This window comes from Bos indicus x Bos taurus, chromosome 9, assembly GCF_003369695.1.
Source record: "Bos indicus x Bos taurus breed Angus x Brahman F1 hybrid chromosome 9, Bos_hybrid_MaternalHap_v2.0, whole genome shotgun sequence".
Classification (NCBI taxonomy): Eukaryota; Metazoa; Chordata; class Mammalia; order Artiodactyla; family Bovidae; genus Bos; species Bos indicus x Bos taurus.
The window spans coordinates 88,317,106-88,330,840 of record NC_040084.1 but is presented as its reverse complement, the minus strand read 5'-3'; the positions used below and the strand labels follow the sequence as shown (position 1 = coordinate 88,330,840).

Genomic DNA, 13,735 nt, shown 5'->3' with positions numbered 1-13,735 from the left:
AGCACAAAAGAGTCACGTGTCCTGCTGTCTTACCTCATCTTCCCCGCTCTCCGCAGGAAGGCAGATGTGGGTGATGTTCAGACCAGCCTGCAAAGAGTACACAGGGCGAGTGTGTCACTGAGAGGAGATGAATGCACCAGCCAAAAATTAAAATGCATTTTTGAAAATCAACAATCCTTACCTCCTCAGCCAAATTCTGGTTTACTTCTTGCATCAAGTTATCATCACCTGCCTTGGGAGAGGGGAGACAGAAGGAGAATATATTAAAGATCAACATAAAAAGATCTTGAATAGGCACAGAACAATACAAAGACTAATTCTGTGATTATGCATTATCTAACAAAGACAAAGGGAAATGCAAAACAAGAATCTTATTGCTCATAAAAGGGAGCTAATGGCTGGTCTTCATTAACATGGCAATTTCTCAGGCTTTCAAGTTATGTTTCTTTTTAAAATAAGAATCCTCACAGGGCATATATAGCCACAACCAGAACCCAGTTCTAAGTGAGGAATGCCAAACAGGGAGATTTAGGTGACTTGCCCTTCAGTGAAAAGCTATCAAGTAAGCTGAATTCCAGGAGGCTAGGCCCTCGGTTCACTTTTCTTTCCACTCTTCTCACCTGCCTACCTTTTCAGGAACAGACTCCAAAGAATGCGAGTGACTTGAGCACAGCTCTCTGGTCCTCAAATCACAGTGCTGATGAAACAGCTTTTCTGATACATTAAACTCATGCCAAGAACAAGAGTGGCCGCTCAACTGTTGGGCTGTGTTAGCTTACAGGCTTGGCTCAGCTAATCACTTGCCTGCACCTGGCATCACCCAGGTGCGCCAACACAGGTGGCAAATAGTGCCAACCGCAGCTGGCAACGAAGGGTCCGAAGTCAGAAGACAGATGTAGAACTTGAAGTCCTTCTGACATGCCGTGGCTTTTGGCCCTTCAGACTCAAGGCAGGCCTTAGAGACTAAGTAGTAAGATCACCAAATACCATGTCTCAGCAAGCATCTGTCTTCCATGGAACTAAAGAGGCGTGTTTCTCCCCTTTCCCCTCAGATCACATCATAAGAATTTATACTTGGCCACAGTATATCCTGCATAATGCAAGTTATGGGAGCATCTACATCCCGACCTCTGGAAGTTATCCACACCAAAAGGAGACAGAAGCAAACAGAGCGGTACCTGACCTGTAACCCTGAAGCAGCAAAATGACCAGATGAAGGGGGAAACAACAGCATTTCCAGCTGAGGCTTCTCCTTCCTCCCCTAAGCCCCAGTGGGATGTCTGTGACAAGAAATGCAGGTGGTTGTCTGTGTACAATCTAGATTGAAAGATACCAGGACTTCCCTGGTAGTCCAGTGGTTAAGAGTCTGTCTGCCAATGCGGGGGACACAATTTCAATCCCTGGGCCAAAGATTCCACATGCCACAGAGCAACTAAGCCCATGTGCCACAACTGCTGATTGAACCCGTGCATCAAGAGCCCGTGCTCCGCGACAAGAGAAGCCACTACAGTGAGAAGCCCACACACCACACCTAGAGAAAGTCCGTGTGTGGAAGCGAAGACCCAAAACAGCCAAAAAAAAAAAGACATCATAAAATAGCAAGACAGAACCACATTCTCCGCTTACCTGAATAATAGCAAGAACCGGCTTAAAGGTAGGGGTCTTTTCTTGCAATAAACTCAGAACTTCTTTCGAATTCTGAATGACTTCTCTACATTGGGAAAGAGAAACAACACAGTCAGATCTAGGTTTGACAAGAAAGGATAGGTACCACACATTTTCTTAGAAGGTCTCTTACTCTCTAATTAGATAGCAAAAGGGTGCTCCTCCGGGTATGCACAGGGTCGGGGGGGCTGCGCAGGAGAGCAATCATGAACTACTTAACCCAGCATAAAATGTGACAACCTCTTAATTTTCAAAATAAGCAGAGATAAAGGAGCTGGATGCAAATGGTAATTTTCTAGGGGTGACTTATTCTCTTGCATTTTCTAAGTTTACTGTAGTAAGAAGTTTGGGTTTCTTGGTTCAATAATCCCCTTTCTCCACCACAATCCTTCCACTCCAGAAGAGTCTGGGTCCAGGGGGAAAGCAAACTTGGGCGGAGAGGGGTAGGTACTAACACAGGGGATTGTGGAGGGGGTAAGAAGTGATGGGTCAGGATACACTTTAAGCTCCTGAGTTTACAGAAGGGATGGGAAGCAAAGGCTGCAGAAACACTGAGGAGGTACAGGGATCTGATATTCTCCCAAGGCCTCTCACAGAAGGAGCCTCTCACTCCTCTGGGCCCCTCAAGTCTGCACTGGAACCTCCTGAAAAATAGCAGGGGCCACCTTCCCCTTAGCATCCCCCAGGTGTCAGCTCCCAGGTACAGGGGCAGACCAAGATAAACGTGGTACAAGGCAGGCTCTCTTTCTGTAGCTTCCTGGGATGAGCCATTTCAGAGACCACTTTTCACCACCCTCCACACGAAATGTTCCTTACTTGTACACAATCAAGAAAGTCGGCTCTTTCAGATGAATTTATTTACAGAATAGAAACAGACCCTCAGACATAGAAAACAATCTTATGGTTACCAAAGGGGAAGAAGGGCAGGGGCAGGGATAAATCGGGAGTCTGGGATTAACAGACTTTACTATATATGAAATAGACAAACAAGAAGGACCTATAATATAGAACAAGGAAATACATTCAATATCTTGAAATAACTAAGGAATCTGAAAAAAAAGATAGATCTATACATATATCTGGGTTTCCCTCGTGGCTCAGATAGTAAAGAAACCGCCCGCAATGCGGGAGACCTGGGTTTGATCCCTGGGTGGGGAAGATTCCCTTAAGGAGGGCGTGGCAACCCACTACAGTATTCTTGCCTGGAGAATCGCTATGGACAGAGGTGCCTGGCAGGCTACGGTCCATGGAGTTGCAAAGAGTCGCACACAACTGAGCAACTGAGCACATATAAATATCTATATACACAGACATATATATGTAACTGAATCACTTTGCCGTATAACTGAAACTAACACAACATTGTAAATCAATTACGTTTCAATTAAAATTTTTTAATTAATAAAAAAATTTGGCTCATTTTCCTCTCACAGTAATAAACAAGAGGCTTAGCTGAGGTGGTACCCAAGCTTCAGGGCTTGAAACTATCTTTAAGTTTTATCTCCCATCTCCACCAGAGTCTTGCACACACAACAGTTTTCAAAAATTGCAGGGTGAACTCTCAGCCAGGTCCCATCAGCAGTAAGTGGCCATAGACAAAGGGACGGGGCAAAACGGCCAGACGCAAAACTCCTCCCAGTTTTCAGAGAAGAAACTGACGAATGTATCTGACGAACAGCTCCTATTAGATGGAAGAGGAAAGAGGGGTGCTCGGAAAATGTTTAAAGGCCTCAAAACTTAACCAGATGAGCCATTCCACTGTCAGCTGAGCCAAAAGAAACGGAATAGATGAGCATGCAGCTGTCTACAAACCAGGCAAGTTTTTGTTTGTTTTTAATCACCTGGGATAAAGCGACTGGATAGTGAAATGACTGTATTGTTCTGTTGAACTATGTATGAAAATTCACAGATCACCTTATAAATGAGCCAGAATCTTCTTTGCAGCAAAACGTGGCTGAGGACCACGTGCTCTATGCAGATTCTATGCTTTTCTTATGTTTATGATTATTTTGGCCACACTGCTTGGTGTGCAGGATCTTAGATGGAATCCAGGCACCCTGCAGTGGAAACGCTGAGTCTTAACCACTGGGCCACTAGGGAAGTCCCTCCCCACCTTTCTTGACTACGAATTTGGGCCATATTGGGTCCTCATTTTTGCGTAGTATGGGAGGCACTGGAGTGCGGGTCCCAAGTGGTTCTTGGCAATGAGAAAGATCAGCCAGAGAGCGTGGGAAAGAGAAAGGCTCTGTGCCTCAGCCCATCAAGTTGGACTCCCTAAGTCTGGGTGGGGCCTGGAATGTATGTTCTCAAAAAGGAGTGTCTGGGTGGCTCTAAAGCTCTGAGTGGAAATAGCCTTGGACCCAAGCTCAGCCTGTGGTTGACCAGTGTGGACAATTCCCTGAGCCATAACAAACCCCTTTTCTCAATGTAGGGCAAGAGCACTACAAGAACTCTACCTTTGTTCTTATAATTGTAAAATGTTCTGCGCCTCTAAGCTACCCTTCAACACTGAAAACATGCCTTCTAAAAGCACTTTCCCCAGAAAACACCTGTAGTTCCTGCTGCTGCTAAGTCACTTCAGTCGTGTCTGACTCTGTGTGACCCCATAGACAGCAGCCCACCAGGCTCCCCCGTCCCTGGGATTCTCCAGGAAGGAACACTGGAGTGGGCTGCCATTTCCTTCTCCAATGCATGAAAATGAAGAGTGAAAGGGAAGCTGCTCAGTCGTGTCCGACCCTCAGCGACCCCATGGACTGCAGCCTACCAGCCTCCTCCGTCCATGGGATTTTCCAGGCAAGAGTCTTACCATTCCAATAAATGAAGGGCATGTGGCTACAGAAGCTCAGATCTGTCACCACCCAGCTCCTTGAGTCAAAATCCCCCACAACTTGTTACATGTGTAATGTATCATTCTTTGGGGTTACTCATTATTCCTACAGAGCCAAACAAAGCAAACAAGGAGTTACCAGGTTCAATAAGTCTAAAAAGTGGCATAAATGTTTCTAATCAATATTTTTTTTTTTGCCCTGTTGAGAAAAGTTGTCATGTCAACTTCTAGTTGGAAGGAGATTTTTGCCTCCCATACTGTCTTCAGATTCTTACCTTGAAATCAAAACCCCCTAAAACCTCTTATTCAATTTATGATTAATCTATCTAAAATTTTTGTCCAGTTTCCTGTGCCCTGTGACTTTAATTCTGTGCTAAATAAACAACAATCAACAGAGCCAGATGACTAAAATTGTTATTGGTAATCTCATTAATGTGCTAAAACTGCTATCATAAAAATAAATAAAATTACTACCACAGATCTCATTAACTATACACTCAGGAGATGAGCTAACAGACTCCGACTCAAGGACCAGCCAGCCAGAGAAGCATAAACCAAAGACATGGCAACTGCCAAAGCTACAATTAAGAAATGAAATGTCACAGAAACGTCACAAGATAACTAATTCCAGCCTTTCAGTTCTTCCCCTTAAAAAAAAAAGAAAAACAAACAAAAGGCTAACTCAGAGACCAAGCTGGAGTGGATCTGAGGCTTGTCCTGGACTCGCCTGCTTGGTAACCTACAACAAACCTTGTACTTGCCTACATCACAACCCCATGTCCAGTAGATTGGCTTTGCTGCACATTCGACCAGCATTTCCAGTTAGGTTTGGTCAACCCCTTAAGGTGAGCTCATTGCTTAAAACCTAACGACAGGAAGAGATTAAACTTCAACTTTCAGAGAGACAGGGTAAGCTAAACAAAAGGGTCCTTGGAGTCTCAGGCCACCTCAATAAGTGCTTTGCTGCTGCTGCTAAGTTGCTTCAGTCGTGTCAGACTCTGTGCGACCCCAAAGACGGCAGCCCACTAGGCTCCCCCGTCCCTGGGATTCTCCAGGCAAGAATACTGGAGTGGGTTGCCATTTCCTTCTCCAATGCATGAAAGTGAAAAGTGAAAGTGAAGTCGTTCAGCCGTGGCGGACTCCTAGGGACCCCATGGACTGCAGCCTACCAGGCTCCTCGGTCCATGGGATTTTCCAGGCAAGAGTACTGGAGCCGGGTGCCATTGCCTTCTCCGAAGAAGTGCTTTGGAAACAGGCATATCCATTCTCAAAATGAAGGACAGAAGCAAAACAGAAGAGGATGTCTATGGATGGAGGCGAACAGCTTGCTGACTGGCATCCTGGACCCCAGGAACGTCCGGAGCACTTTGCTCTACACTGTCTGGGTCCCCAGCTAACAGACTTCTCCAGACAGAAGACTAAAGACTTCCCCTTTCTCCCACCGAAGGGTGAAGAGGAGCGGCTAGGAAGTGTGTGAGGGATCGGGGCGGAGGCGGGGGGAGGTGGATGGAGGGGGACCCGCGAACATCTCCGGGTGGGGACAGCGGAAGGCCTGACCCGGGGCTCCCAGAGTTCGCCGCTGGCCCGAGAGAGAACTTTGGCAACAAGTTGCGCTGGGGATGCCGTGCCCACGGTGCAGCGACGCCTGAAACCAGACGGCCCCGACTTCGACCGCCTCCAGTGAGTCAACGGGTGCACCAGGCCGCAGCCCTCCCAGGCGCCGGAGGCTGCGGTGATGAGCGTGGACTTCAACGGCAGTCACAGTTCACCGCGCCCAGACAGCGTCCGGAAGGCGGAGCCGCTGCGCTGTTGGGCGCTGACCGCCGGGCCCTGGCTGCGGCCCCCTACTCCCCCAATCCTAGCCCCGCAACGGTCCAGCCCCCGACTCAGGATCCGACCAGCTGAAGGGCGGAGCAGAAGGTGGAGCAGGCGCCCCCCCTCCTCGGGGGCTCCCACCCTCGCCGCACCGCCCCTTTCCTGCCCAGGCCGCGCCCCGCGCGGTTGCATCAGAGCCGGCGGCCGGAGGCGCACGTGGAGCGCGGCACGCGGTCTGGGCTGCGCAGTACCCGCTGGGGAGGTCCATGCCCTCCGGATCCCCCGCCCCCGGACCTGGGCCGGCCCGGGGAATCGTTCTCGCGCTGGCCCAGCCCATTCTCTGGATGCCCGCGCTACCCGCCAACCGCTCCGCCCCCCAAACCCCGACCAGCCGCCATCACCCCGAAAAGTTGGCACCAAACACTACAGCCCATGCTCAGCGAACCTCCACGGAGGTTCCCGGGGGTCGGCCGAGACTCGAGCCCTCAGCCGCCCCGCCTCCTGGATTTCTCCTAACCTCCCCCAACCCCCCGCCACTGCCAGGAACCTGGGCGACGGCGAGCGCCGGACACTCACCGGACGATCGAGTCCCGAGTTGGGGGCGCCGGGCTGCCCGGGCCCCGGCTGCTCCCGGCCTGGGTATCCCGCAGCCGCTGTTGCCCGAGGAGACCCTCCCCGCCGCCACATCCGCTGCCCCTGCCGCTGCTGGCGCGACAAAGAGATGGGAGGCGGCGCGGCGAGCCGGGGTGCTGCGGGCGCGCGAGCCGGCGCAGGACGAACGGCAGACGCGCGCTCATGGAGAGGCGCGAGCAGTGGCGGCGGCGAGAACCGGAGGCCGCGCGGGTCCTCCCGCGACGCGGAGATGCGGATGCAGATCTCGGAGAGACAGCGGCTCACGTCTCTGCCGGGGGGTGGCTGGGCGGAGCGGTAGCGGGCCAGAGGCTGGAAGTACCTGGCTTGCCTTCCTGGGCGAACGGGGGCCCCTAGGGGGCACTGCGCTCGGTGGCCGTGACGTGGGGAAGGCGGAGGCCGGCGGGGCGCGAGGCTGCTGTTCGAGTTGCCTGGAGTCCTGGCTTTCTGGCACTTTCTAGTCGTAGGCGAAATTTGATTAGGGATGAAAATCAGAGGAGGGTGGGGCGTGAGGATGGGCGTCCCTCCCTGCCTGGAGACCGTACGATCTTCCTCCGCCTAGGATGCAGATAAGATCCTGCCCGCGGGTGGCAGTTTGCTTCGTAGGAGGGCAGTTGGTTTAGATGCTGATTGTATTTATCAGGCTGGAGACCAGTGAAGGGTGTGTGGGCCTTGGAGTTCACAAGGTGACTTTGCAGCCTTAGGCAGGTGACAACCTCTGAGAAGCTTAACTGCCTCAAAATGAGACTGTGTTTAAAATCTTATAAATACCAGGTAAAAGAGGAATAAAGGGACAAGTTATGAACCCTGGTTTTTCCAGCAGCTAAAGTCTGTAGGAGATGCTGGAGAGACACGGCTTTTAGTCCTAAAAAAAGGTTAATGTGTTTTGCCCTGATTTTCAACCTAGAGAAAGTTGGGATCCAGAAAGATCAGTTTGGTTTGCAGGCCTTCAGTGATCATGTCTTAATCTTATACTGCTATCTATATTTTCTTTATTGCAAGGCTGACTGCCACGTTTGACATGTGAGGGGTATAGCAATAGCTTTTTGTTTGTTTAGTCGCTAGTGTCAACTCTGCAACCCTATGGGCTGTAGCACACCAGGCTCCTCTGTCCATGGGATTTTCCACCTAGTATACTGGAGTGGGTTGCCATTTCCTTCTCCAGGGCATCTTCTGGAACCAGGGATCAAACCCACATTGACAGACAGATTGTTTATCACTGAGCTACCTGGGGAGCCCACAGCAATAGCTAACATTTCACAAACCTGTGAGGTGGGTATTACCGCCTTTTTACACAAGCGGAAACAAAATCATAGAAGTTGTGTCTCGTACAAGTATTACCAAACTAAACCTGGGTCCACTCGCAGGGGCGCATTAAAGCCAACCTGTTGAGATCAGGTTGTGATGAGGGAAAAGTGCAAGGGTTTATGCAGGTGCCAAACAAGGAGAACTGGCAGCTATTGGTGCAAAAGATTCAAATTCCCCAGTAGTTTTCAGGGAAAGGTTTTTAAAGACAGGGTGAGGATGAGGGTTTCAAATGCATGATCAGCTCGTGGACATTCGTCTGATCGATTGGTGGTGAGGTAATTCTGAGTCAATATCATCAACCCACTGGTTCAACTGGTCCGGGGTCTATGTTCTTGTGGGCAACTTACAATTAACTGCTTTGATCTAGTGGGGGTTTCACTCTCCGTAGAACAGCTCAAAGGGTATGTCTCAATATTATCTATAGCCCTTGAGGAGGAACAAAATGTCCTTGATTTTGTCTAAGGACTAAACTATTAATAATTATTTTGGTCTTACTTGGCTGTTTTGCTTTGTTTCTGCACTTTCTTACTTCTCTGATTAAGTTTATTCTTTGGAACTTGGGGAAAGTCTGGGTGGCTAAAGTTTTTCTACAAACAAGAGGCAGGTGGAGGGCATGGGGGTGGTGGGGGGTGGTCTCTTCCTATGGTCTGTTCAGGAATGCACCATAGTGTCCTGCTTCGTTACGCAAACATATAAACATCGGAAAGGAGACCTGAATGGCCTGTTCAGCAACTGTCCTGATAATCTTGGGCAAGTCTTAAAACCCTCAGAGGCTTATGTGTCTCATTATAAATAGCGGACCAATCATTTAATGGAAATAGCAGTGAAAGAACCTATGGTGGTTTTTTTAAACCAGCTGCCCCAAAACACCACTTAAAGATTCACACAAAGTTAGCCTGGAAAAGGATCTGGAAAATTATCCTGTCCTTTATTTTATTGATGAGGCGACTGTGACCCAAAAGAACCAAAGAATGACCCAAGGTCAAACAACCTATCAGGACACTGCAAACCAGAACAAGTCCTCCAGATACTGACAATACCACTAGACAATGCTGTTGCTATAGCTGAAGAAACACAATCAAAGTCACCACGTCATAACTCACATTGTCCATAGAAACACAGGCTGCCCTGGTGGCTCAGATGGTAAAACGTGAAAGCGAAAATCACTCAGTTGTGTCTAACTCTTTGCGACCCCATGCACCATATAGTCCGTGGACTTCTCCAGGCTGGAATACTGGAGTGGGTAGCTGTTCCCTTCTTCAGGGGATCTTCCCCACCTAGGGATCGAACCCAGGTCTCCAATGTTGCAGGCATATTCTTTACCAGGAGGTAAAAAATCCGCTTGCAGTGCAGGAGATGTGGGTTTGATCCTTGGGTGGGAAAGATCCTCTGGAGAAGGAAATGGCAACGCACTCCAGAATTCTTGCCTGGAGAATCCCACGGGCAGAGGAGCCTGGTGGGCTACAGTCCATGGGATCACAGACTTGTACATGACCGAGCGACTTAACACTTTCATTTAATGGACATTCACTGGACGCTGCTGAACATGGGTCACTGGCCAGAAAACGAAAATCACCCAGTTCACAGGGAATTTATGGGAATTCTCTGTACCTGAAACTGTCCTTAAAAAGAAAAAAGCTTTTTTTTGAAACTTATCTAATCTACCCTCAGGAGTTTCCAACAGTAACTCCACAACTGTAGTGACAGTTTACCAGGCCATCTGATGAGCGCTGACTACAATGATATTGACAAAGACTGTGAACTGTCTTTGTCTTCGTGAGACCACATATTGTACAATCTTGTTTATAGGAAATGTCCAGGATAGACAAATCTATAGAGACATAAAATGCCAGGGTTTGCTTATGGCTGAGGGCAGGGGAAATGGAGGAACTGGAGGTGAGAGCTGATGGGGACAGGGTTGTTTTCTGAGAAAATGAAAGTGAAATGCGTCGCTGTTTCTGGAGGAGAATCAAGAGAAAACATGAGAGGATCTGAAGCTGGAAATGAACGTGTTTTTCCAATATATGTACTATTATTTATAATGTATATATAGAAAAACCTAAAGGAAAAAATAAAATCACCCACAATACTGTCGCCAAGTCATAACTGTTAATTTTAATCTCTTAATTTTATTTGAAATTGTTTTATAAAATTGCAACCATAGACCTCTTCTTCACTTGGTGTATTTGTTTTCATGAAATTGGGAAAGGATAATATTCGAAATCATGACCTCTAATGGTTATATATTATAACCTATTTTGTGGATAGACCATAATTTATTTTACCTTTTCCTCACATTGTTTGTATTGTTTCCAGTTCTGATGTGAGAAATAACATTCTTTAATTTGCTGTTCCATAGCTGTGCGTTGAAGGCTTTCTATGTGTCAGGGCAGGGGTGGGAAGGTGAATTGGGGTCACACCTGTGATGGCAATATTTACCCATCTTCCTTTGCAGATGCAGTTCTCAGAAAATTTATAGCTGCTGAAAATGTTAAGTGGAAAAGAAACAGCACAGGGAAGTGGAGGATAAACAGCATAGCCACATCTTCAAAGAAAAAGGCAACCCTCCTGATCATATTGAATTGCAGTTTTTGAACTGCATGGTTCGGCATGGCACAGCAGGTCCCAAAGACGACTTCCCAGCACTTAATGAAATTTCTATATGGAAGAAAAATTTGAATAGAGAAGAACAAGTTAAAACCAGTACGCCTAAGCTAAACTGATTGGGAACGGTGAGCCAAAAAACTTAACTTGTTACTGTAATCCCTATTACAGAAACGATTCTGGCCATATATTGTGCTACAAAGCCGCCTTGAGGAAGGCACTTTGGAGAATGTTTTCAGTCATCACCAAAACCATATGATGATCCATACCTTTAAAGTGATACTTTCTATCTTTAAATTAGATCTCACGTTAAAGTATAATAATAAAGTTTACCTAGAGGCGGAGGAGCCTGGTGGGCTGCCGTCTATGGGGTCGCACAGAGTCGGACACGACTGATGCGAGTTAGCAGCAGCGGCGGCAGCAGAGGCCTTATAGGTTTTTTTTTTTGTTTTTTTTTTTAAACTGTATTAAAGTTATACTTTCTAATCTTAAAAAATTTTAAGTGTTTGACACTGTACTCAGGTCTGTCTCATAAAATGATTAACTGTGATCTTAGATATAATTTTTAAAAATCACTTTAAGGTCTAGAACAACAAATGCCAGGGCTGATCAAGCCAGTTAATGTATTTTACTCAACCTCTTCAAATCCTCATTGGGGTGACCATGGAGGCCTCTGTCCTCTGCTCACCTTTAACTCTTCTCCAGCCCCACCCTGAAGTCAACAGGAAGGCCTGAGTGTAAGGTGCTTACCTTTCAGATGAGAGCTATTTGGGTTCTTATATACTCAATCTGGCTTCCTAGGAGGCTCAGAGGTAGAGAATCCACCTGCCAATGCAGGAGATGCAAGCTCAATCACTGAGGCAGGAAGATCCCCTGGAGAAGGAAATGGCAATCCACTCCAGTATTGTTGCCTACAAAATTCCATGGGCAGAGGAGCTTGACAGGCTACAGTCCATGGGGTCCCAAAGAGTGGGACATGACTGAGCAGCTGAGAATGTTTGCATGCATAAAAACTGACCACCCCGATTGCCTGGGGCCTCTCTTGCCTTCTGAGATGGCCCACATCCAGAGTGTTTCCTCCCTGAATAAACTTTCTTTCACTTTACTATGGGTTGATTTTGAATTCTTTTCTGCACAAAGCCAAGAACTCCCTTTTGGCGGCTGTCCCAGGGACTCAGACATGATTTGGGATGTGACCATCCTTTTTCTCACCCCACTCTCTTTCCTGTAACACTTTGTAATTACATTTGCACATAGATCAAACAAACTTTATTTCCAATAGGGAATATATATGTATGGTTAATATAATATTTATGTCTCCCTCCAGGGCAGAAGACAGATAATGTTTGCTGTCCACAGAGTTAATATAACGCCTCCCTCCAGGCGTTTGACCCCTCCAGGGTCAAAGATTGGGCAAGTTGGCCAGTAAGTCTTTAAGATAAAGGATTCCTAAATCCAGTATTCCTAGAGTGAATGTTCCTATACCAGCCTCTATCCTAGAGTGAAGGAATCAACACTTAATAAGATAGACACAAGCTCAGGTGTCAGTTTACTGTGCGTCAGATCAGATCAGTCCCTCAGTCGTGTCCGACTCTTTGCGACCCCATGAATCACAGCACGCCAGGCTTCCCAGTCCATCACCAACTCCCAGAGTTCATTCAGACTCACATCCATCGAGTCAGTCATGCCATCCAGCTATCTCATCCTCTGTCGTCCCCTTCTCCTCCTGCCCCCAATCCCTCCCAGCATCAGAGTCTTTTCCAATGAGTCAACTCTTCGCATGAGGTGGCCAAAGTACTGGAGTTTCAGCTTTAGCATCATTCCCTCCAAAGAAATCCCAGGGCTGATTTCCTTCAGAATGGACTGGTTGGATCTCCTTGCAGTCCAAGGGACTCTCAAGAGTCTTGTCCAACACCACAGTTCAAAAGCATCAATTCTTCGGTGCTCAGCCTTCTTCACAGTCCAACTCTCACATCCATACATGACCACAGGAAAAACCATAGCCTTGACTAGACAAACCTTTGTTGGCAAAGTAATGTCTCTGCTTTTTAATATGCTATCTAGGTTGGTCATAACTTTCCTTCCAAGGAGTAAGCGTCTTTTAATTTCATGGCTGCAGTCACCATCTGCAGTGATTTTGGAGCCCAAAAAAATAAAGTCTGACACTGTTTCCACTGTTTCCCCATCTATTTCCCATGAAGTGATGGGACCGGATGCCATGATCTTCCTTTTCTGAATGTTGAGCTTTAAGCCAACTTTTTCACTCTCCACTTTCACTTTCATCAAGAGGCTTTTGAGTTCCTCTTCACTTTCTGCCATGAGGGTGGTGTCATCTGCATATCTGAGGTTATTGATATTTCTCCCGGCAATCTTGATTCCAGCTTGTGTTTCTTCCAGTCCAGAGTTTCTCATGATGTACTCTGCATAGAAGTTAAATAAACAGGGTGACAATATACAGCCTTGACGTACTCCTTTTCCTATTTGGAACCAGTCTGTTGTTCCATGTCCAGTTCTAACTGTTGCTTCCTGACCTGCATACAAATTTCTCAAGAGGCAGATCAGGTGGTCTGGTATTCCCATCTCTTTCAGAATTTTCCACAGTTTGTTGTGATCCACTCAGTCAAAGTCTTTGACATAGTCAATAAAGCAGAAATAGATGTTTTTCTGGAACTCTCTTGCTTTTTCCATGATCCAGCAGATGTTGGCAATTTGATCTCTGGTTCCTCTGCCTTTTCTAAAACCAGCTTGAACATCAGGAAGTTCACGGTTCACGTACTGCTGAAGCCTGGCTTGGAGAATTTTGAGCATTACTTTACTAGCATGTGAGATGAGTGCAATTGTGCGGTAGTTTGAGCATTCTTTGGCATTGCCTTTCTTTGGGATTGG

At 47.2% G+C, this 13,735-nt stretch overlaps 1 protein-coding gene across 2 annotated transcripts in view; it reads right to left on the bottom strand.

Annotated features, from left to right (window-relative positions):
* MTHFD1L (methylenetetrahydrofolate dehydrogenase (NADP+ dependent) 1 like) overlaps positions 1–7,400 on the bottom strand; it is a 182,015-nt gene extending 174,615 nt beyond the window's left edge. The window contains exons 1-4 of one of the 2 annotated variants that reach the window (XM_027551844.1): positions 6,884–7,400; positions 1,627–1,711; positions 182–232; positions 34–87 (exon numbers count right to left, since the gene is read on the bottom strand). In XM_027551844.1, coding sequence (XP_027407645.1) covers positions 34–87; positions 182–232; positions 1,627–1,711; positions 6,884–7,104 — 411 coding nt within the window. In that variant the 5' untranslated portion in view covers positions 7,105–7,400. Of the gene's footprint in view, positions 1–33; positions 88–181; positions 233–1,626; positions 1,712–6,049; positions 6,145–6,883 lie in introns of those variants that run through there. The other variant, XM_027551845.1, reaches the window with a different exon arrangement.
* Between the last annotated feature and the right edge of the window lie 6,335 nt (positions 7,401–13,735).